The following is a 26292-nucleotide window of genomic DNA, read 5'->3' as shown; positions in this document are numbered from 1 at the left end:
AAAAAAAAAAAAAAATCGCACCATTCCCTCCAAATGCCTATCCAGTTCCTCCTTAAATTTATTTAACCTATCAACTTCCACAACGACAGATGGAAGTTTGTTCCAGCAATTAACCACCCGCTGGCTAAAGGCAAATTTCTGCACATCTATTCTACATCCGTCTTTTCTTAATTTGAATTTATGCCCCTTAGGTTTGTAATCTGAACAAGTGGAAGGATCCCATCAAAATTCAGAGTGCTCAATCCATTTAAGGCCTTATACACCTCAATCAGATCACCGTGCAGGTGCCTTGTCTCCAACCACTGCAATTTGCAGAACTTAAGCCTCTCTTGGTAAGAGGATCTCTTCATTCCCCTCACCAATCTTGTTGCCCTTCTCTGTACACGCTCAAATAAATCTACATCCTTCCTAAAATGAGGCCTCCAGACCTGTACACAGTACTCAAGGCACAGCCTGACCATTGCCTTATACAGAAGGACAATCACCTCCTTCTCCCTGCTAGCAAAATTCCTATATATCATTGACAAAACCCCATGACCTGCCCTGGCAGCCTGTCTGCATTGCTCAGAAAACTTCATATCTGACTGCACAATTACTCCCAGGTCTTTTTCATTTTCTACCACCTTAAGTGTAGTACCACACAGTTGGTACGTTTCTCTGGGGTTACTTCTACCCATATGCAGTACTTTGCATTTGTCAAGGTTAAACTTCAGTTGCCACTTCTTAGCCCATTTGCCAAAATTATCTAGATCCTGTTGCAGTAGCACACTGCCGTTACTGTCATTAACAACCTTGCCAACCTTTGTATCATCTGCAAACTTCAACACTAAGCCTGACATGCCTTCATCAATATCATTGATAAATATACAAAACAACAGTGGACCCAACATCGAACCCTGTGGGACTCCACTAATAACATTAGTCCACGAAGAGCAGCACCCATTAATTACTACCCTCTGTCTTCCCCCACTCAACCATCCTTTTATCCATTGTAGCAACTTACCCTTAATACCATTCTGCTCCAATTTGTACAATAGTCTTCCATGCACAACAGTGTCAAAAGCTTGCCTGAAATCCAAATATATGATATCAAAATTATTTTTTGCATCCAGTTCCTTTGTAACCACATCACAATATCCTATCAAATTTGTCAGACAAGACTTTCCCTTAACAAACCCATGCTGTGTCTGAATTATTGCTGCGGTCTTGTTTAGATGATCCTGCAATGCATGTTTAACCAGTGACTCCATTATTTTACCCGGAACAGAAGTTAAACTAACTGGTCTGTAATTACTTGTGTCACCCTTCGATCCCCCTTTGTGAATTGGGGATACATTTGCACATCTCCAGTCCGTGGGGACCTTCCCTGAGTCCAAGGATGCTCTCATAATTATGGCTAAGGGTTTGCTTAGTTGCTTTGCCACCTCCTTTAACTGGATAGATCCCATCCACCCCAGGTGCCTTTCTTATGTTTAACTTCAACAATTTCTCCTCCACTTTGCTCTCAGTTATTACAAAATCATTAAGTACCCTGCTACAATTTGATAACCTTGTGGCATTTTCAAACCTTAATAACTCCTCATGTGTGAATGTAGATGCAAAATACTTATTCAGTTTGTTTGCTATCTGAGCAGGATCATCAACAGTCGAACCATTGGTATCAAGTGGACCAATCAGATTCATCCCCTTCCTTTTAGAGTTTATATAAGTAAAGAAATCCTTGCTGTTTTTCTTAGCATCTTTTGCCAAAGATTTCTCATAATCTGCTTTCGCCTGCCTAACCTCCTTTGTGACCTGATTACAGACTAGCTTATATCTGCCATAGGCTTCTGAATCGCTTGATAATTTATAGGCGTCCCAGGCATTTTTCTTCTCTGTCACGAGTCTCATTAGTTCATTTGATAACCATTGTTATTGGTTATCAAATGAACCTTGATAAATATTGTTCGAGGTTTAGTCCTAAACCTTGAACAATATTTCTTAATAGGTATGAAACTTTTAGTAGCATCCACGATTAATTCCTTGAATGCTTCCCAATTAGAATTTACTGTTGGTAACATCGTCAGTTGATCCCACTGTACAGAATTTAAAAACTGTCTGAGACCACTGTACTCACCTTTACGTTTAGATAAAGGACGAGATTTTAAAGTGGAGTGTGGAATAAAGGATTCCATTCCTACAAGAATAATTTCACTGACACGATCTGAGCAAAAGCTGACATCAGAAGTCTTGAAACAGTAATCCGATGAAGGAAAAGAAGAAAATCTCACAGGTCATCCTATTTTGCATTCTTGTAATGCCAAACAACACGAGGTTGGGAATATCTGTGAGATAAAAGCCCCATTGGAGAAGAGACAACCACCAAGTTGTGATCTGAGGTGCCAAATGGGCCACTCACTTTGACCGTGTACTTAGAAGGGTTGTTTGTGAGAAAGAGATCAAGCATGTTGGCTGTATGGTTAGGATTGTGCAGTATTCTTGTAGGTAAAGGAACAATCTGGGCAAGGTCATTAGTAATTGCAAAATCCTCAGTTTTCGACCAGGTGGGTCGGTGTGACTAGAAAACGGAAGCCAGCTGGAATTGTGAACATTAAAATAACCAAGGAAAGTTACCTTACTGTTAGGAAAGTTGGTCTGGAGAAAGTCAAGAGGAAGTCAAAGAGCTCCAAGTGATTAGTGGAGTTGGGAGAACATTAGAGAGAACAGATGATTTTGACACAATGAGATAGAGAGATTTTAAGCTAGAGAAGATCGAAAAGAGGGATTCCAAATTACCAAGTTTGACGAATATCGGAACGGACGTATGTACAAGTACCACCTTTGAGGCGAAAGGAATTGTACAGCAAATAATTTGGGCACCTGTGATGAGCAGTAGTTGAATGAACCGATAACTAAGGTTCTTTCAGAAAAGGTACTTGGGGTTTGGCAGACTGCAAGTGGAAATGGACATCGTTGAGATTAGAATTGAGACCACGTATTTTTGTGAAGTGAACTAGGAAGTGTTTGGGAGGTTTAGATCTTTTTGCAGATAAGCTTACTCTATTAGTTTGACAATTCATGATGTATTTGATAGTGAGAAAATGTGTGGGGGGGGGACATACATGCTGTATGAAGTAATGAAACTTTTGGATATGGTGTATGTACACATGGTAACAATATACCCAGATCCTTGACATAACGTGGCCTCGATCATAAATGATATATTAATCACAAATGATATATTAACTATACTGAACACCAGAGATAATAAAGACACAAGAATTGGAAAATTAGTGGGTTACTACAAGAGTTACATTGTTCATGCAAATAAATCTCCATAAGACAAACAGCATGTTTTCATGAATGAACAATCTTTGAATATTTTTTGTGATCAGTTAAAGATGAAGTTTGCTGTATGTATCGATGTTGAAAATAAGAAACTGCATTTCATGCTCTTAATGAAAACTGGATATTCTGGGTTATTATTATTCATCATGTCAGTAGTTTAACAACCTTACTAAGAGCCTTTCATACCATTTGGAGACTTTTGTTATGTACCATATTTCCAGCCATATAAGATGCACTTTTTTTTTCCCCAGAAATCTATCTCAAAAAAATCATCCAGCATCTTATATGTCATGGCTATCGTAAACAGACATGTTATGTCTTGTCTTGCCAGTGATTTGAGAATTTTTACCAATATACTGTGATTTTACCAACTTGCTAAAATGTTATCAAATATACTTATGTATTCATTTAAGATTAAATATTATTTTCTTTTGCAATCAGCTAGTAATTGAATATTTTATTTTCAGATTTAACAATGGTTGACTAGAGCGATTAAACGATTGAAGAGTGTGTTATTGTCGGTTGTTGGGTGCACGACAGGGGAAGAACTAAAAAGACAGTGAAAGAGCTGCAAGCTGATTTCCAGCAGCAATTTCAATGAATCCCCCACCAAAACAAACACTTTTGTGGTGAGAGAAGAAATTCTTTAGCACAGGAAGTGTAAAGGATAAACCAAGAAGTGGCAGACCTTCAATAAGAGGGGAACAGTGCAGACTTGGAGTCCTGTTGTGAGATCACTGATGAAATGAACACATAAAACAACATTGCAATTTACTTAATTCAAAGGAAGGAGGCATATTCCAGTTTATTTCAACTTTAAACACAGTTCCAAAGAGTGTGCTAAAGTTGTTTTTAGCGATGATTGTGTCATACATCAGAGTTGTCAGTCAAGTGTGATGTTTGGTCGAAGGAAAACTTCACTTTTACGAGGAATTAGAACACAACCTCTCCCCACATCATAATATGGGCCGGCATGGACAGTAAGCAGTTGTTCAGACCTTATGTTTTTGATGCATTTCAATTTTGGTGCATTTAATCATGACCTTTAATTTCTTTATAAGGAACTGGTTTGTACCCTCTCGAATCAGCTTTGAATCAAAGAGGAATGGTTGTTTCGCCTTGATGGAGCACTAGCACACTATGGCAATATGTGAATATCTCATTGACGTTTTACCACGATGCTGGATTGGCCGTGAGTCACTGTGTTGCTAGCTCCCCTGGAATGGCCACCTCAAGGTCCTAGCCTATCAACATGTGACAATTCATTAAGAGGATTCATAAAGCATATTGTTGTACAACAAAATTATAATACCACTGAGCTCAAAGAAGCTGTAAGATTTGCTTTCAAATGCTGCACTCCCCCAAATGATATGTAGATGTCTCACAGAACTTGGATAATGATAATTTGTTTGTTTGTTTTTTTGGACAGAAACTGGCAGATAGTGCATTGTGTACCGGAGCATTGTCTTGATAAAACATCCCACCATCCTTCCACAATTCAGGTCTCTTTCTTAATTTTTTTTATGCAGCCATGTCAAAACTTCAGTGTAGTAGGTTTGATTGACAGTCTGATTTGGTGGGATATATTCAGCCATAATAATTCCTTTAATATCAAAGAAAACAAGAGGCATGGTTTTCATTTATTTCCAAAGTTAAGAGCTGCAAGGGGAAAATGTTTCCAGTCATTAGAAGTTGCAAAGATATTGGAGTTGATTCTAAAATCATGTCAAAAAATCGCTTCCGTCATGTTGTTGAAGAACGGCAGAAAAATTGGAGTAAGTGCATTTCATCAAATAGGAATTATTTTGAAAAGTACCATCAAAATGTGGATGTGTATGTTGTGAAAAAAAAAAATTATGATCATTCTTTATTGAACAGCCCTCATATGTTACTTTATTGTTGGATACTTCAAACAGATAAAATGGGAGTAGAATTGCTTCTTTATGCAACTACTTAAAGAATAATTTTTTTTATCTTGTTCTCTTGCTTGAATGTGCTGATGATTATGTGTAGTAGGCTGTTGAGAATGAACTGGGAAAAAGTTGGGCCCTCAAAGTGGTATTCTTCCTTCCAGCATGACTGGAATAGAGGAGGTTTGTTAAGATATTTCACCAAAAATTGAGTCATATAATAAACATACCCTGCATTGCCTACAGTTTGAATTTAAATGTATCAAGTGCCATGAAGAATAGTAAGAACGTGGATTGTGTTGATTCCATTCTGAAACAGTTGTGCAAATGTTTCCAGTCTTTGCTGAGGAGGAGGATTTGCATGTTCAGACTGCATTAAAATTTTACAACAGATTCTGAAGTCTCAACATCTCTAGCTGCACTAGTTAAAGATCATAAGTGCATCACTGTGCACCTTGAAAGTATTGCTAGCACAGAGAAGGTAATGTTATTACATTTGCTAGTAGACTTTTGAGGAACTTGAAAATTATATCAAGTTAGTTCACATGATACATTTTTTTGTATGTTACTTTGCACTCTGAAGCAACATTTGCTTTTATTTGAAAAGCAAGATCTTATACTGACTTCTCAACTTCATGTTCAAAGTATTATGAATGTACTTCATTGAAAAATCTCCAGGATTCCATAAGTTGAAATTTCTTAGTGACACATCTCTGATTTAAGGGAGAGATTTTTGACATAATGTACAGTATCGAAGTGTGTACTTCAAGTGTTTGATACACCTAGCCAAAATAAAATGAGCTTGAAAAGTTGGATCTAGAAGAAATATCATTGGTGACATTTAGGAAAACTTTTTTGTCTTACAGCACGGACTCGTGGACTATTAAAAACTCAGTAAAAATGGTACAAGTTAAAGGTTCTTGGCAACGGGTTGGAATTCAGTAAGCTTTTGAATAAAGCATCAACTAACATTAATAGATTTCCTCTGTTAGGAAACTTGCTGTCTATTGTATCAGCATTGCTTGTATTGTTTAGGTCCTAAGTCTTCTTAACTAACCATCAGTGCAAGAATTCAACATGGGATGTGAATCACTACTTCAGTAGCGATTCATGTCCCCTGTTTTGAATTCTTGAGAAAATGTGACAAAGCATAGTAGCAGGATTTATTAAGAGGTAATTTTTTGAATGCAAGCTTTGTTTCTTTGAAATATCAAAATAAATCTATATTTCATAAATATAAACAAAAGAAGTCTGGGCTTGCTAAGATGTTCTTTGGTTGTCTTCTAATTCTAGTAGAAGATCCAGAGTTTAGAGGAAGTGTGTTACAATTTGTGATAGCAACTTTGCTAGCCATCTCCTCCATTCCTTGTCCCAGGTGGGTTTTGCCACATGATTGGTTCCACCAATATACCTTTTATGTACTTTATGCCAACAGTAACAAAGGACAGCACCAGTCAGTCTGCTCCTTGGAGATTTGCAGGTGGTTGCTAAGAGGTGCAATTACTTTTCAGTTCAGAAGAAATGTTGACCTTTAGTTTCCAGCTGATTTTCAGAACTGCAACTTATTTTCATGGAAGACTTATTTTTTCCCAGTAAAAAAAAAAAAAAAAAATTTCCAGGAAGTGTCAACTCTAAAAACTGTGAATATTATATTTTGCCTAAATGAACATCATGTTGTCTAAGGGCTTGTCACTTAAATCCTGGGTGGCTCAAATTTTTAATTGTATAGTGGATTTACTTGTTCTGGTGATGCTGTACAATTTAAGGATATTCACAACTTAAGCAAAAATGGGGGATAATGAATTCTGTGTTTGGGCTTCAGTGAGAGCAAAAAGTTTCTCATTTTATGAAATTGAGTACAGGTAAAGAATAGAATTTTGATTTGATCTCTTAATTTTTCCCTCAGTACAGCTGAAATAGTAATAATCAAAGTAAAGAGCTGTACAGCTGTTTGATATATATTAAAATTGTTTAGGGTAAGTTGGATTATGTTAAATTTATCTTCCTTAAACAGTCTTTTCTCTCTGCAGTCTTAATTCAGTACCTGCATATTATTAGTTACAATTTTATACCTTACAAAAATACATGAGAATTTTATAATTCTCAAAATATTTAGTCCATTTTTTGTATGCTTTCATGGTTTACAAGTTTATTATCCGGTCACTCTTGGGTAGAATGTGATTAAACCTCCAAGTTATTCTTGGTATTTTTACTCACACGATATGCAGATCAGTCAGTAAACATGCACACTTATAAAAACATAATAATAATTATTAGTAAACTGTTATTGAGATAGTCTATGCAGATATTCTTAACTTTTTTTTTTTCAGCTGTGGAATATTTTTTTTAAACCGAAATTCCTCTGAACCTCTAGTTTTGAAAAAGTTCCCTCCTCCTCCACATGTAAAAATTAAATGAAATAAAAAAAAAATCAAAACTGGTATTTTATTATTCTGATGAATATCTAAAAATATATTAATACAAATAATGTGTTGCATTATGTCACTATCTAGTGTATAATGGTTATAATTTAATTTATTTTAGATTTGACAACTATTCTGCAGCTATGATGTGTGATGGAATACCTGTCAGCCTTGGACTTTGGGATACAGCAGGGCAGGAAGATTATGATAGACTACGCCCACTTTCATATCCACAGGTTAGGTTATTTCTTTATATGATGATACAGGTAAATTGTCTCAAAATTGGCTTTTCAAAAACTTTTAAGAATGAAAATTAAACACTATTATATCATGTTTTAAGAATTGTTGCTAACTGCAACAAATAATTCCAAAGAAGTGCTAATTTAATCAGCACATAATCACAAAAAAAAGTCTTAAAATTTATTGTAATAATTTACATTGAGCAAATTTTGATGGACAGTATATACAGTTCATTTAATGTTTTTTTCCTGTTTCCTGTGTTCTTCAGTCCCCATCTCTAACATTCTTCAGCGTGGCTTCCTCCTATTTTTATCTAATTTAACTTCTGTGTTGTTGTTTTTTTTTTTTTTTTGTCTTGAGTTTTTTGTTTGGCTATTTAACCTTTGAATCCATCACACCCAGAGTTGTAACAAAGACACTTGTGTGGTATCCATTCAGTCCTCCTGTTTTCTTTTAATTATAAAGAATTAATTTTTAGTTTTTTTTTTTTACTGATCTATTAGATGGTTGCATGCCATCTGGAAAGTGCATTGTGAATGTCTGTATTTTTGTTAGCTGTTCATCTTTAGCCAGCAAAATCAAAGCATTAAGGCAAGATTAGATACCTGTTTCTGGTATCTTGCAAACATCATGTGAGAATGGGAGTTGCCTAGAAGAATGGTAGACGCTTTTGTTCACCTGGCATCTGTTAAATGCCAAACAAAAATTTCGTCTCCTTATTCATAGCATATTGAGATGAAACAGATACTGAATCACCAGTTAGGGATATTGGTGGGGAAAAGTACATTGAGTATTTTATCTTATTTCTAGATTTTAAAAAAAAATTAAAAAAATAGCAGCTTCCTCTGCTATGTGAGCAGAGGAAAGTTAAATACTGTTATAACTATATTTTAATTTGTCTTGCTTTTTATGTTAGATTTTGTGTTGTATATTTCCATTTCCATTAGGCTCATTGATTGGTTATGAACAGTGTTGAAATTTACGTTGTCTTTGCTTTGAGTTTTTCCCTGGTTTGGTTAACTATATTTTAGAAGTTTTCTGTTAAATTTTCTTTTGTTCGTTGCATCAGAACATCCATATATTAGCAAATATATTATTACAGTATATTAGCTAATGTATCTTGCCAATTTAGCAGGCACTGATAGAAATGTGAGAATTTGGGAATTTTTGTAGTAGCAAATGCATTAATAAAGTCATTGTGGTGTTTTCTTTCTTAGTGTTGATATTCACTCATAGGTGGTAATGGGGACCATCATGTCATTTCGGGCAGCAGTTGCACCTTATCTTTGTAATAATTTCTATAACATAGTTTCTAATTTAGGTTTTTGCACTTGTGTCATTTGTAGTTAATACCTCTTTAGCATTATTTCTTGCACTTAACCGTTCTTATTATGTAATATCATAGTGTTTAATTTTGTTGCATCATTACTTTTTAAGAATATTTGATCTATAAGAAATTCCTGATGAGTAATGCTAAAGCAGTCCATATGAATTTTTTGCCACACTATTTCACTGAATTGTATAGTGGCAGTGTGTAGTGTGTGTAGCTCTACCTATATATTGTGAAAATTTTTTTATTTCATTTTTTTTTTTTTTTTACAGACATTTAAAACAAAGATGGTGACAATGCAGATTATGAGAAAAGAGTGCAGAAATTAAGTATTGATAAATGTAGGTGATTCTGTACCAAAAGCATGAAAGTAACTTGGTGGGGTGGGGGGGGAATTCGCCTTGAGTATTAAATCTAACCCAACACAGGTTTGTGTTAAATTTTTCAACATACTTGCATTATACAGGGTATATCAATGCACCTGATGTCATTCTTGCAAATCTAGGTTTAGTATCTCGTGACACTTATACATAGATTGAGAAAACACACTTCTCCCTCTTGGTGCTGAATTTTCAAGCAAAAGAAATATAGTTTTTTTTTTTTAAATAGATTTTCATTTTGAACTACTTTAAAGAAGATTACTTATGCCACCAGTTCGGGACGAATTTAAGCGAAAAACGATGTGTCCATTACCTTGTATACAATAGATTACGAAATCCTCTTGGTGCTGGATTTTCAAGCAAAAGAAATATATATATTTTTTTAATAGATTTTCATTTTGAACTACTTTAAAGAAGATTACATTAGCTTATGCCACCAATTCGGGACGAATTGAAGCAAAAAACCCATTACCTTGTATACAATAGATTACAAAAACCGTTTTAAGCAAATACGTTAGTTTTGGGTGTTTATCCCCCACTTGCTGCTGTTTGAAACAGAGTAAAGTGGAGGATAAACCTAAGTTCTTCATCATCATCATCATCATCAGCCATTTTCAATCCACTGCAGGATGAAGGCCTCTCCAGCAACTTTCCAGTTCCTTCTGTTTTGAGCACTGGCCATCCATTTACTACCCAAAAACTCATGAATTTCATCTATCCGTCTCCGCCTTTGTCTTCCAAGTTTTCTTCTAGCTCCTCTTGGGTACCATTCTGTTATTTTCTTAGTCCATCTGTCATCATGTCTTCGAGCTATGTGTCCTGCCCAAGACCATTTTAGTTCTTTAGTTTTGATAAGAATGTCCTTTACTTGAGTTTTCTGCCTAATCCATGTGTTTCTCTTCTTATCTAATAGTCTGATTCCCAATATAATTCATTCCATTCTTTGCTGTGCAGTTCTCAGCTTCTCTTCCATTCTTTTGGTGAGTGCCCAAGTTTCACTTCCATAAGTCATGGTGGGGAGTATACATTGATTCATTATTTTACGTTTCAGACAAACTGGGATATTGCTCTTCAGTATGTGACTATATTTCCTGAATGCTATCCATCCAAAATTTATTCTTCTCTTGACTTCCAGCCATTTATCATTATTACAGCTAATAACTTGTCCCAGATAAGTATATGGCTCCACCTTTTCAATTACTGCTCCTTCAATCATTATTTCCCTTTCCGTGGCATACTTGTTCATCATTACTTTTGTTTTAGCCATATTCATCTTTAGTCCAAAATCCTTACTAACTGTGCATAACTGATTAAGATTTTCCTCTAATTCTTTGGGATCGTGGCTTATGACCACAATGTCATCTGCAAATCGTAAATGGTTTAGGTACTCTCTGTTCACATTGACTCCTTTCTGCGACCAGTCTAATCTTCTGAAAGCTTCCTCAAGGGCAGCAGTAAAAAGCTTCGGAGATATTGTGTCTCCTTGTCGAACTCCTTTCTCAATTTTAAATTTGCTACTGTCTTTGTCTACTCTAATAAAGGAGGTAGCACTCTCATATATTTTCTTCAAAATCATAATATATGGGGTATCTATGCCTTGTCTTTCCAGTGCCCGAAACATTGCCTTATGCTGTATGGAGTTCTTCCACAGTGTTTTTCCGTCATATTATGCGCTTGCCTATCAATGTACTCGTGAATCACTCGCTTCAGCAAGACCGCACAATATCATGTGAATCCAGAAACCCTGTGTTTTAAATGATCTATCTAGCCGTTTAAATTAGGACAATATCCTGCGCCCTCAAGTCTCACTCAACATGTCACAGTGAGCGACTCGCAGCAACAGAATTGCGTTGTGTTCAACTCAAAGGTTTTTTGTGTATTGGCCTTTGAGCCCCGCATTTAATGGTTCTCCTACAAGTTTGTTCAGTGAATTGCATGTAATTAGAAAGAATGGTCAGGACGTAAAATATTAACAACAACAAGGTTTATTTAACATATATGTATACAAATGAGTACAATATAACTGGTACATAAGTTAGATTAATTGGTATGTAATTGTTAGATAAACTAACTGGATACAAGCAGTATCTTACTTTAGCAATATTATAATTTTTGTAATGTTCTTCATGTGGCTTTTACATTAATTCTCTTGCAAGAACAAAATAATTTGTGTTCGTCATAACATAACACTGTTCAAATACTAGAACAGGGAATTATATTAACTTAATAGTATAATTAGTATTTGACAATTAAATTAATAAGTCGCATTCTCCATTAAAACTGAATATTAAGAAAATAATACAATTGTCGGTGTATATTTATATATATATGTGAGGAAAGATGTCTTATAAATGCATTAAAACGTATGCCGATGGTAGGTTCAGCTTTTGGGTAATTTAATACAGTTTGTTATTAAACAATAAGGGTTGACTTACCCGAAAATATTCTGCACCGCCTCAGTGGGGGGGGGGGGAATCTGTATCAGACATCAATATGGTTCTTTTCTCATCTTTTCCCTAGTAATTATTATTTTACGTCTTCTTCACCAATGACACAAATCGGCCAAAACTCTCACTGCTCTTCTCTTCCTGTCATGTTTCACTCATGAACTTTCTATCCTCCTTTCCCCTTTCCCCTTTTCCATTATATATATATATACCCCCGCATCCCCTCAACTGAAATTTCTCATGATCTTTTACTGATCTCGCGCGTCAACAATGTGGGGAAAAGCACTACCTTTTGACTGCCAACTTGTGCGATTTAACACCTATAAATGATATGTTATATTAATGTGTTTATAGAGTTCTGATTATTCAAGACGTGCTGTGTCTTGTTCTCTAATTTCTACTCATATAACAATCTACTCTGTTCTTAGGACCTTGCGTGATCGATGCTCCCGTTACACAGGAGAACAGGTGATGTCACTGAGTGTAGTATTACGGCGACCGCACCCCTGGGGTGATTGAAAACGAAAGTAAAAGTTTAAACTCCGTCAAGTGACGCTATCGCTATATCCTTTAGTTGTACAGGTCACTGAAAAAAGTATTCGGGCACTATGAGGCGAAATTACTTCTTGAAAGCAAGTAAAAGGGCTAAAAAAAATGAAAATATTTGCCTTTTTACAGAGTCAAATGCCTTTTCATAGTCCACAAATGCCAGGCATAATGGTGTTTTATATTCATTTGCTTTTTCCATTAGCTGTGATATTATGTGAAGGTGATCCATAGTTGAGAATCCTGTCCTAAAGCCAGCTTGCTCTTTCGGTTGATTCTCATCAAGTATTCTTTCTAATCTGCTAGTAATGACCCTTGTGAACAACTTGTAGATGTGGGATAACAAGCTAATTGGTCTATAAATTTCCAATTTCTGATTTATCTCCTTTCTTATGCAGCAAAACTGTGATTGCATTATTCCACTGCTTAGGCATCACACCTTTTCTAATGCACTTTGTGAAGAGCCTTGCCAGTTTTTGTGTTATGTCTCTTCCAATTTTAACAACTCTAAAGTAATTTCATCTTCCTCCGGGGCTTTCCAATTCTTCATTTTCTTCAATGCATGTTCTACCTCATCAGGAAGAATATCGGGTATGTCGTATGTGTTGCTACTTTGCAATCCATCTTCTCCACTGCTGGCATCATTTCCTCGCTCCTTGTATAATTCTCTATAGTAGTCTTCTGCTATTTGAATTATGCCTTCTCTGCTGTTTATAAGTACACCATCGCTATTCTTCAGTTTCAGTATCATTTGTCTTTCTGTATTACTGCTCATGGCTGCTGATTTAAATCCTTTGTTTTCCCTTAATGCTTGTTCTACTTTTCTTGTGTTAAATCTTCTTATGTCCTCTCTGAGTCTCTTTCTAATGGCTTTGTATAACTCAGTATACTCAATTTTCTCCCTGTCAGTGTTTTTCTTGCTTTTCATTTGTCGTCTTCGGTTCATCTTGACAAGTGTTTCTTGACTAATTTTTTCTTCTTTGGATTTCTGTTTCCCTATAGGTTTCTTGGGCTTTATCACTTTCAGAAAGTTGTAATATTCCTCGTCGATATCCTGAGCAGTCTGCAGAAGCTCAAACTTGTTCTTGCCAAGCATGTTCAAACTTGTTCTTGATCATGCCAAGTTCAGTTTCCGTGCATGGCAGCCTGGTTGTACGCAGAGATTCTTAGCACCCTCTGCTTCCACTCTGATCCTCTCGCTGCCGTAAGAGGGAGAGTGAAAGCTGCTGGCGACTGAGGGCCATTTGTATTGTTGTGCTGTCATATGCTGGAGCGTTTGGTCTTTTCCTCTTCACGCTGACCAGGCGTCTTAAAGAGAACCACTCTACACGTTCGTTGCCACCTAAGTGACGTAACAGGGCTTACCATCGAGGTGTGCATGAATGGAGTTTAGGGAGGCAGGCCAGCCTGACTTCTCCTAAATCTTCTGTAATAGAGAGATATTGGATCCATCAGTGTTTTAGGCTGAGTGTCTGATAACACACAGGATACCTGTTCCCCTCTAAGCCCCTTAGTTAGGGTGTTTATACCCCACTTGCCGCTGTTTTAAACAGTGGCAAGTAGGGGATAAACACAATAACTAACACTAACCATAGCGGCTAGCATGTCAATCACTACTTGCAATGATCAGGCGGGATTGTAAAGACGTCATTTTTTTTTTTTTTTTTTTTATTTTCATAATTTTATATTAGCATTAGCAAGGGCACATGATGAAAGAAAGCAAGCTTATATAGCATCAGCCAAACCCCCCCCTTATTTCACCCATCCCCTTGCTCCAAATGTTTGTCAAGTTCTGCCTTGAATCTATTTAAGCTATCAACTTCTACAACGACAGATGGAAGTTTGTTCCAGCAATCAACCACCCACTGTCTAAAGGCAAACTTCCGCACATCTATCCTACAACCGCCTTTCCTTAATTTGAATTTATGCCCTCTCAGGTGATTATTCTGAGCAAGAGGAAGAATCCCATCAGCATTGAGCATGCTCAAACCATTCAAGGCTTTATACACCTCAATCAGATCACCTCGCAGGTGCCTAGTCTCCAGACACTGTAATTTGCAAAACTTAAGCCTTTCTTCGTAAGAGCAACCCTTTGTTCTGTTCACTAATCTTGTTGCCCTTCTCTGTTACTCGTTCCAACACTACATCCTTCTTAAAATGAGGCCTCCAGACCTGTATATAGTACCCAAGGTGTGGCCTGACTATTGCCTTATACATGGGGATAATTACCTCCTTATCCCTGCTAGAAAAATTCCTGTATATCATTGACAAGACACCATGAGCTACTCTTGCAGACCGTCTGCATTGCTCAGTAAACTTCATATCTGCCTGCACAATTACCCCCAGGTCCTTTTCATTCTCCACCACTGTCAGGTGGTACCACAGAGTTAATACGTTACTCTGGGATTACTGCTTCCCATATTTACCTTACCAAGCAATGGTTTTTCCCCCATATGCCATTATATTAAATGCAAACTGTGATTCATGGCAGAGGTGTTTTCTCAATCTATGTATAAGTGACACGATACAATAAACCTAGATTTACAACAATGATGTCAGGCACATTGCTATACCCCGTATAATTCAATTATACCAATTTTTCATACAAGGATCTACTGATTTTATTGATAAGAAATTCAGAAATTCAAAGCCATAGTTAAGTCATTGCAGAGTACAATGTATACTGAGCTTGTGATTTATTCTGTGGTTTGATTTTCTTGTAGCAGATGGTAGTTAATGCCCATGTTTTTTCTTATTTGGGTCTTATATGTTTTTTAGGTTTTCTCTGTTTCCAGTTTATTTTTTTCTGAAAAATATGTATTTATTGAAATGTATACATCTAATGCAGGATGAAAGTGACTTGCAAAAGAAGCACTTCTTCACTACATTGATTTTAAAAAAACGTATATTAAAACTTGTTCTTGTGAAGTGTTTCCTTTTCAAGAAAAAGATAATGGGAAAGTGCAGGTTACCTGAGGATTGATTTATTTTCTTTGAATATTGGTTCTTCAAAATGTATTGGACATCAGACATACATTTTTTTTTTAATTTGTGGAGAAATTCAAAACCAGTTCACAGCTCCTCAGATGAATGAGATTTCTGCCATTACTGCAACAGAAGCTAATGTTGATGTAGAATGGACTTAGCTTTCCATGGAGTAGATTGAATTTTGAGGTACAACAAAATATTTAAAATTGTTTTGTCCATCCTAATTGTTACCCACAGTAATTCAAAATATAAAAATGTTTTCAGTCTGTTCAGAAAAATAATAGAATTTGGATAATCTATATCAGATAAAACATTAATGTACCCTATATTCCATTTTAAAATTTTATTAAATGCAAAGTAAACTGCAGGTCATGAAACCAAACTTAGTGATGTGACATTGCCCATTGAAGCTCTGTATATATATCAGAGGCTTTAATTATCTAAGTGAGCTATTACTTGTTTGCTACTGTACTGCTAATTGGTTTCTCTGTAAAAAAATACCTGAATATGGAAGGAAATTTGCTATTACATATTGACATTCTTGGAAATGTATTTTTCGAGAACTCAAAGTAAATCTGAAAACATCTGACAAATTCCTTGCTTTTAAAAGGTGAGCTGGCAATGTATGTTTTTAAGAACTATATATATTAATTCATGTCTTTCTCACCTTCAACAAATCCTTTTAATTCAAGCATAAAATTTTTTGCTCAGCATATAAGTCAACCTTAAAATATTAGGCCAATTATTAATGATTCAAAGGTTGGCTTATGTGCTGGAATATATGGTATTTCAGTTTTAAAATGCAGCCTCTGCACTATGAATAGACTTTTTTTATTGCACATTTCCTGAAAAAATTTTGTTTTCTAGTTCTCAATTCAAATTTTAGTTTAAGGGTTTTTTGCACTGTTACATGAAGATGTTACATGAATTTGGGGTTATGCCTATTTCTTATCTATCTTAAAAAATATATAATTTTTTTATTTCACAATAATATTTAATTTCCCTATTAGTATTGGCAAATGATGCAAAGAAGCAAACTTATACAACATCGGCCAAAACAAAAACAAAAAAAGCTTCCCACATCACCTGTCCATCCTCTCTAATACTTTGTTTTAATTTTTATTAGCACTACCCACTTCACATCACCAGATGGAATTTTGTTCTAAAAGTCAACTACCCTCTGGCTGAAAGCAAATTTCTCCACATCTGTCATGCAATCATCCTTCAGTTTAAATTTGTGCCTCCTTATATGTGTTTCTGAGCTAGAGTAAGGATGCCATCAACTTAATTAATTAATTTACTTAATCCATTCAGAGCCTTAAACACTTCAGTCTCTCCTTGCAGGTGTCTATGCAGAACTGAAGTCTTTCTTGGTAAGAATATCCTTTTGTTTTTCTCACTAATCTATTTTCTCTTCTCCTTCACCTGTTCCAACAGATCCATATCCTAAAAACGAGACTTCTGCACCTATATACAAGATGTGGCCTTACCATACCCTTATACACCAGAACAATCACCTCCTTATCCTTGCTGACAAAATTCCTGTATGTCGTTAACAAAAGCCCACTAGCTATTCTGGTAGCTTGTCTGCGCTGTCAGAAAACTTCATGTTTGCAAATCCCTCCTGATCTGTTTTGTACTCTACTACTACTGTTAGCATGGTACTACACAGTTGGTATATTAATCTAGGATTACTGCTACCAGTGTACAGTACCTTGCATTTGTCAGTGTTAAACTTCAGTTGCTACTTCTCAGCCTGTCTGCCTAATTTTTACAAATTGTGTTAACAACACTAACAATGTTAGTCTGAAAAGAGAAGTGCCCATTGATAACCACTATCTTCTCCCACTCATCCATCCTTTATCTGTAGCAGTAACTTACCCATAATGCCACATTGCTCCAATTTGTATGGTAGTCTTTTATGTGAAAAAAATCAAAAGCTTTTCTGAAATCAAAGTATATTGTCTTATTTTTTATTTTTTCCATCCGGTTCCTTTGTTACAGATTGGTCAGTCAAGACTGCCTCTTAACAAACCAATCCATGCCGTGACTGCAGTGTAAGTGCATTTATGTCTAGATGATGTCCTGTATTACTTCTTTAACCTGTGACTCTGTTATTTTCTCTGGAACTGAAGTTAAACTAATAGGTCTATAATTACTCATATCACGTTTTGAGACTCCCTTTGAACTGGGGATACATCCTCACATGGCCCCGGGTGCCAAGCGTTTCCGTGGCTAAGTGATTCTCGTGCGATTGAAGAGCATTTTTCTCGAAGCGACTAGGTTCTCTTTTGATTTCTGCCTTGCTTATTAAACTTTTCCGTTAAGTAGCCCTACTCTCTTAAAAGCACTAAGAAAAGAGCCCAGAAGAAGGAAAGAACCTTTTTCTTTAATTTAATTCGTCTTACTAACTGTACTAACCTATATGCTTGGCCAGAAGTGGCACTGCTCCTGCCTCCCCGTGGTGGAGCCGGTAATCTGGGTGGTAAAAATAAACCCCCAGGGCCAAAAGGAGCCAACATGGATACGAGCAGTTATCCACCTTTAGAGCCATCGAGCTCAAGGTCAGAAATTCCTGACAACGACCGTGACACCAACCAGCCCAAAAGGCTTAAAAGGGAAGCTCAATGCCAGGATGAATTACCAAATTTCTTGGCGATTCATTCTTTATCCTCCCAGCCTGTGGGCAAATTATCACCATTCTTGATTCAAAAATCTTTGGAATCAATTACTGGATCACCAAAAATGGTGAAAAGACTACAATCCGGAGATCTCCTCATTGAAACAGCCACCGCTAAACATTCTGAACGGCTCTTAAACACAACATCATTTTGTGGACTCATGGTCTCAATTACTCCACACAGAGCCTTAAATTCATCAAAGGGTGTAATCAGTGAGTGGGACCTAATTACAGTCTCCAAAGAAGAGCTACTTCAAGAACTAAGTAGTCAAAAAGTTACAAATGTGAAACGGATTATGACTAAAAAAGATGGAAATCTCACTCCGAGATCCATCATTTTAACATTTAGTACGCCAGACTTACCATCCTCAATTAAAGCTGGCTATTTGAATTGTCATTTTAGACCATATATTCCGAATCCCGTTCGCTGCTTCAAATGCCAGAAATACGGGCATTCGCAGCAGGCATGTTGACAAGTTATGTTGACGATGCCTAGTAGTCGTTCCTATGCAGCTCGCACTCGGAACTTCGTTTCTACTGCAGCTCAAACAGATGTATCAGTTCCACCTAACACCTCTCTAGCGAAATGGCTCAAATCTACGCTTTCAACCTCAAAGAAAGATAATCCTCCAAAAAGAACTAGCGAAGCCACAAATACTCCAATCAGCATTCCTACTCATACCCCATCAGTCCCAGTTGGAAAAGAACAATTAAAATCTGAATCAGTCTCTAAAAAAATGGAATCTCCCTCCAAAAGTATGGATGTAGATTAGCTGCTAGACAATGAGGAACCCATTCTAGAACTCCATGCAGATGACACCATAGATACTGGACGCCCCACATTCTCAAAAAAGGACCGGAAAAAATGTCCCACGTACAGAAAACAGTCAGGTGAATCACCCTCAGGTAAACCTAAATAATGCATAAGATCATATAATGGAATTGCAGGGGACTAAGCAATCATTCTGATGATTTAAGAGATTTAATAGCTCAGTTTAATCCCATAGGTGTATGCTTACAGGAAACATTCTTGTCACCCCAAATTTTGCCAAAATTTTCAAGTTATACCATTTACAGAGGAGATAGGGACTCAGAATCACCAGCATGTGGAGGAGTTGCTATTCTTATTAATGCTAACATACCATCCAGGCCAATCCAATTGAGAACCACGCTAGAAGCTGTGGCAGCTCGCATTGCAGTTGGTACATCATTTACAATTGTTTCCATTTATATTCTCTGCTTTCAGAACTTGACAACCTCATTGCACAATTCCCAACTCCAATTTGTCTTTTTGGAGACTTTAATGGACACCATCCATTATGGGGATCGGCCACAATGGATAGAAGAGGCAAATTGATGGAGGAATTCATGCATAATAATGATCTTAATTTATTAAATTCTGGATCTCCTACCTACATCCACTTAGCAACCGGATCTGCTTCCGCAATAGACTTGTCAATTTGTTCACCATCCATATTTCCAATCATGACATGGTCGGTATTAACCGATCCCTCTAACAGCGATCACTTTCCAATTATTTGCTCGCTACAAATAGGGGTAACTTTAAATCCCGATCAACGATTCACTTGGCAGTCTAAAAGGGCAAACTGGGGTGGCTATTCTGCCCAGATACACTTAGACAGATTTTATGTTCAAAAACAACATAGCCAATCAGATTCTGACTGCAGCTCAGGCCTCCATTCCAAAATCCACACCATATCGAAAACACAGAAATCACTGGTGGAATACAGATTGTTTAATTGCCAAACAGGGAAAAAAACCGCGCTTGGAATAATTTTCGCAAGTATCCCACCACTAGTAACCTAATTGCTTTTAAAAGACTAAAAGCAAAAGCTAGACAAGTTAGGCAGAAAGCGAAACGGGATTCATGGATTGCTTTTGCCTCCATTACCAAAGACACGGATACACAGGCCATCTGGAAAAGAATACAGGCACTAAATGGCAAATTTGCTCGGCTGCCCTCTCCGATACTTCATTGGAAAGGGAAAGACATTTCTACTCCTAAAGAAGTTGCAAAAATCTCAGCTTCTGTCACCTATGCCTCCACCTTCCAGAACATCAAAGCAAGTGCAGAACGGTATAAAATTAACTTCTCCATGTGCCGCTCATTCCTGTACAACCAACTATTTATGTTAATGGAACTTCAAGAATCATTAAACAGATCTTCCAATAGTGCTGCAGGTCCAGATGGAGTTCATTACATTATGTTAAAGCATTTACTTGGAGAAGACTTGAGAACCCTATTAATTTTTTACAATCGGATCTTCTCTCTAAAAATACCTATCCATCTTCATGGCGCCATTCGTTCATTATCACCTTAACAAAACCAGGAAAAAACCCTTCCTGTGTTGAAAACTACAGGCAAATATCTCTTAAGAGCTGCATGGAAAAAATTTTCGAAAGAATGGTTCATACTAGGCTCACTTACATCCTGGAGTCAGAGAATCTCCTTCCAGATCACCAGTATGGTTTTTGAAAAAATAGATCAACCCTAGATGTGCTCATTAAAGCCGAGTCTCATATCCGAAATGCCTTTGTCATGAAACAACATCTAGTCATGGTCAATTTAGATCTTGTAAAGGCATTTGATACTGCATGGTGACATGGTATTATTATGGACCTTTACCATCTGGGGCTTAGGGGTCATTTGCCGGAAATAATTCAAAATTTCCTGCAATTGCGCTCTTTTCAAGTCTAATAAAAAAACGTCCTCTCTACATCTCACATTCAGGAAAAGGGAGACCCGCAGTGATCAATACTCAGTCCAACACTGTTTTAAACCCGAGTTAGCAGCATGACACGAGATATCCCAAAAACTGTTCAAACTTATATGTATGCAGATGATCTTACCATTTCCTGTCAATCTCAAAGTATGAATACCATTGAATGGCAGCTACAACTTGCCATAACCAAAATAGAATCCTGGACTTCACGGAGCGGTTACAGACTGTCAGAAAAGAAATGCACTGTCACTCACTTTTGCAAGAAGCGAGCTCTCCAATCCCGCTTGTTAATACCGTTAAATTTCTTGGACTACTATTAGACCGCAAACTAAATTTCCAAGCTCACATCACTTATTTGAGAACTTCTTGTTTAAAGCATTTGAATATACTTCGTTCAGTCTCATCTATGTCATGGGAGCTGATCGGTGTACTTTGCTGCATCTTTATAGAAGTTTAATCCATTCACGACTAGATTATGGTTGTCCAGTGTATGACTCTGCTAGGAGCACTATTTTAAAACGGCTAAATATGATCCATCACTGTGCTCTGAGGACTGCGCAAGGGAGCCTTCAGGACTTCTAAGATCCAGAGTCTACCATCGCACCCAAGTTGGGAGTATCTCTATAATACTCGTTGGGATGCCTTCTACGAGAGCAAGCCAAATGAAAATAGACCCGCCTCTCTCAGGATCAAAGAGCTTGTTCAGACTTGGAATTCAATTTAAATGAAATTTTTCAAGACAACTACACCTGTTGCTCCTTGGACATATGTGTCTGTCTCTCAAGATACATACTTCCTCCAGTGGGGGAAAAATATACCTTCCTGCAATATCAGACAGTTACATTCAGCTCATGCTATGAACAACCATGCCTGTAAAATTTATACGGATGGTTCAAAAACAGAGTATGGTAGGTGCTGCGGCAGTTTTTCCTTTATGTACAAGTTCAGTCGCACTACTGCTTGCTTGCAGCGTCTTCGCAGCTGAATTATATGCCATTAAGTTAGCGCTTAGTAAGATAATTGAGCTTTCCATCTCATCTGCCATAATTTACACAGATTCTCTTAGCGCTGTCTCTGCCATAAGGAACAATTCCTCCATTTCTCACCCTACATTGAAACAGATTCATTCCCAGCTATTCGCTTGCAGTGTGTCCAATCAGTTTTTGCTGGATCCCTGGCCATTCAGGCATTCCCGGAAATGAAAGTGCTGACTTTGCCGCTAAACATCCTCAACCCACTCTCTCACATCCTCAGGTTCCTTTCTCTGATTTTAAGTCTGTGATATGCAAAGCCTGCTACGATAAATGGTCACAGACCTGGAAAAGTGACACTAACAATAAACTTAACCAGATAACAGAAGATCCAAAGCTGTGGCTGTCTGGCTTCCGAAGAAACAGACGAGAGGAAGTGGTACTGGCAAGACTCAGAATTGGACACACTCACCATACTCATCTCTTTCTATTATTGGGTGAAAGCCCATCACAGTGTTCATCCTGCCAGACGCAACTTACAGTCCGTCATTTCCTGGTTGATTGTCCCTTACATTCAACGATCCGGTCAAACACTTTTCAGTCACTCTCTAAATTGAATATATCACCTGATTTATCTTGCATCTTAGGAAATGAAGCAAATATTGAAGAACTTTGTATAGAAGCATCTAATTTAATCTCTCTAACAATACGCTTTTTTTCAATTAAAGATGAAGAGACACAATTAGGCCTTAGTAGCCCTTGTGTCGTTAAACCGAACAACAACATCCTCACATCTCAAGTCAATGAGGACCTCCCTTGAATTCAAGGATACTCTCATATTTATTGCTGAGGGTATCCTTCCTCTTTTGCTGCTGTTTTTAATATAATTGGGTAGATCCCAATAGCCCCAGGTGCCTTGTTTACTTTTGCATCACAGTTGCCCTTTTTTTTCCCCCCTAAACTCTTTATAACTTTGTGTACTTCTGATATTCCCATTCCTAAAAACTTCTTTGCAAGTAAATGCAGATGCAAAAATATGTATTCAGTTTATCAACATCCTGAACAGAAATCATTAGTTATGCTATTCATATCCACTAGCTTGATATGGTTCATTCCTTTCCTTCTGGTATTGAAATAAGTAAAGATTATTTTGCTAATTTTCTTTTTATTCTTTGCCAAAGACTTCTCACAACCTGCCTTAGCTTGTCTAATCTCCTTAGTGACTTGATTGCATTCTAGTTATATATCTACTCTAGGCTTCTATATAACCTGATGATTTATATGCAAATCCCCTGCATTTTTCTTCTCTGCCAATAGTCTCATCAGTTCATATGATGTCCATTTAGGTATAAACCTGGAACAGTATCTGTTAATTGGTATAAAAAGCTCAGTAGCTTCTATGATTGCTTCTCTGAGTCCTTTGCATTTAGAATTTGCAGTTGGTAACATCATCAGTTGGTGTCAGTTTAGGGAATTTAGAAATTTTCTACAATTGTAGTTGCTATTATTAAAATGACTATCTTTAAGTAGCTCCCACATCAATATATTATGATCATGGCTACTTAGTGGTTCCTTTACCTGGATATGCTTAATGCATAAAGAGTTTGTACAGTTGGTGCAAACATGGAGATTTTCAATTATTCCATGTTTTTCAGCCTATATATCACTCAAATCAGCATGTGAACTAACATATATAAATTGGTGCTTATTCGAACCAGTCTTAAGATGTGTGAAGTAAGAGCCCTTACCTTTCTAACTTTGTTGTTCTTGTGCTCTCATCTCTAAGCACCATTCAAATGAAACAGAATTTTGGAATAAACAATTTAGAGATATACCTGGTTAAGCATAAGCATCTAATGTTGAGGCAATAGTCTATTGCATCTCTAGTTAAGACACATCCTTGCATAAAACTCTGCTGGTTGCTGGTGCAACTAATGTGTGAAGCTTGCTTCATATAATCTGAATGAAAGCAATGACTTTTGAGCATATTAAGTATTGAAGTGGGTGGGGAGGGGATGGAAGATGTGGTATTGCAGAGCAATAGATTAAGCCAGCAGGCTGGGTGTTGCAGTATTTCTTCCTGTACTACTGCAGCTGATGCCCATCCTGAATGTAATCGGAACACTCCCAATACATAAACGTCTTTGCCAGTATAGTAGGACCACAAGGAAGATTGTATTCCTCAAAAGGGAAGAATACTGCAATTCTTGAAGAAATGCAATCATGTTGGTGGCAGCGATGGTGGCCCAGACAAGTGATATTAAACATTGTGGGGGGAAATTGAGTACTGGTGTGACATAACTTGTGCTACATATGCACATTTGGAATGTGTACTTTAATGTGCCCATATGCCAAATATAACTTACTTACTTATCTCCGTTGAGTTGCATGTTTATTGCTCCTTGAATTATTCACTAAAAATATGGTATCTCAAAATTACTGTATTTCAATGTGATAATCTTTACCTAGAAGTAAATGGTAGTACTTGTAGGTAGTAATTGAGTTAATGGTAGTACAATACAGAGGATTTATCACATAGTGTAGTGTTTCCTTAACTTTCAGAAAAGTGCATTATAGATTTTCACTTATTGTAATTGCAGCAGTTTTTGTATATAGCATTTGTTTTATTATTTTGATCTTAGTTTAATTTCATATATTTATGGGTAAAACAGGTTTTGATTGCTATATTGTGTATTTTGCTTTAGACTGATGTCTTCCTCATATGCTTTAGTGTTGTGAGCCCTTCTTCCTTTGAAAATGTTACATCTAAATGGTATCCAGAAATAAAGCATCACTGCCCTGATGCACCAATCATTCTTGTTGGTAAGTTGTAAAATTTTGGTGATTAGTAAATAATTCTTAACTTGATTTAAGAATTTGCAGCAAAATAGCTACTAGATGGTGGTACATTAATAATATTTCTTATGCAGGAAGGGCCCTTATTTTTAGTGCAACATCATTGTAAAAGTGTAAATTTTAAGGTTAGTAATAAAGGCATGTGAATACAAGAAAACAAGCATTATGAGCTTATGTAGCATCAGCCAAAAAAAAAAAAAAAAATAAATAAATAAATAACACAACCATTCCCTCTAAAGGTTTGTCCAGTTCCTCCTTGAATTTATTTAAGCTATTAACTTCCACAATGACAGATGGAAGTTTGTTCCGGCAATTAACCACCCGCTGGCTAAAGGCGTTCTGCACATCTATTCTACAACAGTCTTTCCTCAATTTGAATTCATACCCCCTTAGGTTCATAATCTGAGCAAGTGGAAGAATTCAGCATGCTCAGCCCATTCAAGACTTTATACACCTCAATCAGATCACCTCGCAGGTGCCTAGTCTCCAGCCACTGCAATTTGCAGTACTTAAGCCTCTCTCTTGGTACGAGGATCCCTTCGTTCCCCTCACCAGTCTTATTGCCCTTCTCTGTACACACTCAAGCAAATCTACATCCTTCCTAAAATGAGGCCTCCAGACCTGCATGCAGTACTCAAGGTGTGGCCTAACCATTGCCTTATACAAAGGGTTAATCATCTCCTTTTCCCTGCCAGCAAAATTCCTGTATATCATTGACAAAACCCCGGAGTGAGAGCGTACACGTTGGGACCCGAAAGATGGTGAACTATGCCTGGGCAGGACGAAGCCAGAGGAAACTCTGGTGGAGGTCCGCAGCGGTTCTGACGTGCAAATCGATCGTCAGACCCGGGTATAGGGGCGAAAGACTAATCGAACCATCTAGTAGCTGGTTCCCTCCGAAGTTTCCCTCAGGATAGCTGGCGCTCGAGGGAATCAGTCTCATCCGGTAAAGCGAATGATTAGAGGCCTTGGGGCCGAAACGACCTCAACCTATTCTCAAACTTTAAATGGGTGAGAAGTCCGGCTTGCTTGACTCGAAGCCCGGACGAAAGGATGTGAGTGCCCAGTGGGCCACTTTTGGTAAGCAGAACTGGCGCTGTGGGATGAACCATGACCTGCTCTGGCAGCCTGTCTGCATTGCTCAGACAACTTCATATCTGACTGCACAGTTACTTCCAGATCTTTTTCATTTTTTTCTCCCACCCTAAGTATAGTACCACATAGTTGGTATGTTCCTCTGGGGTTACTTCTACCCATATGCAGTATTTTGCACTTGTGAATGTTAAACTTCAGTTGCCCCACCTCAGCCCATTTTCCCAACTTATCTAGATCCAGTTTGAGTAGCATACTGTCTTTACTGTCATTAACAACCCTGCCAACCTTTGTTATCATCTGCAAACTTCAACACTAAGCCTGATATACCTTCATCAATATTATTGATAAATATACA

The 26292-nt window shown here is 37.2% G+C and overlaps 1 protein-coding gene across 1 annotated transcript in view; it reads left to right on the top strand.

The window, feature by feature from the left end:
• The window catches only part of LOC150091715 (ras-related C3 botulinum toxin substrate 1-like), an 89019-nt gene that overhangs the window by 40046 nt on the left and 22681 nt on the right, over positions 1–26292 (top strand). Inside the window, exons 3-5 of the mRNA XM_090369423.1 lie at positions 7782–7896; positions 24692–24809; positions 24936–24967. Coding sequence (XP_090225549.1) covers positions 7782–7896; positions 24692–24809; positions 24936–24967 — 265 coding nt within the window. The remainder of the gene's footprint in view (positions 1–7781; positions 7897–24691; positions 24810–24935; positions 24968–26292) is intronic.

This window comes from Mastigoproctus giganteus, chromosome 1, assembly GCF_048544385.1.
Source record: "Mastigoproctus giganteus isolate SK-2022 chromosome 1, ASM4854438v1, whole genome shotgun sequence".
Classification (NCBI taxonomy): domain Eukaryota; kingdom Metazoa; phylum Arthropoda; class Arachnida; order Uropygi; family Thelyphonidae; genus Mastigoproctus; species Mastigoproctus giganteus.
The sequence above is the reverse complement of the archived record's forward strand: the minus strand, read 5'-3'. Positions and strand labels throughout refer to the sequence as shown.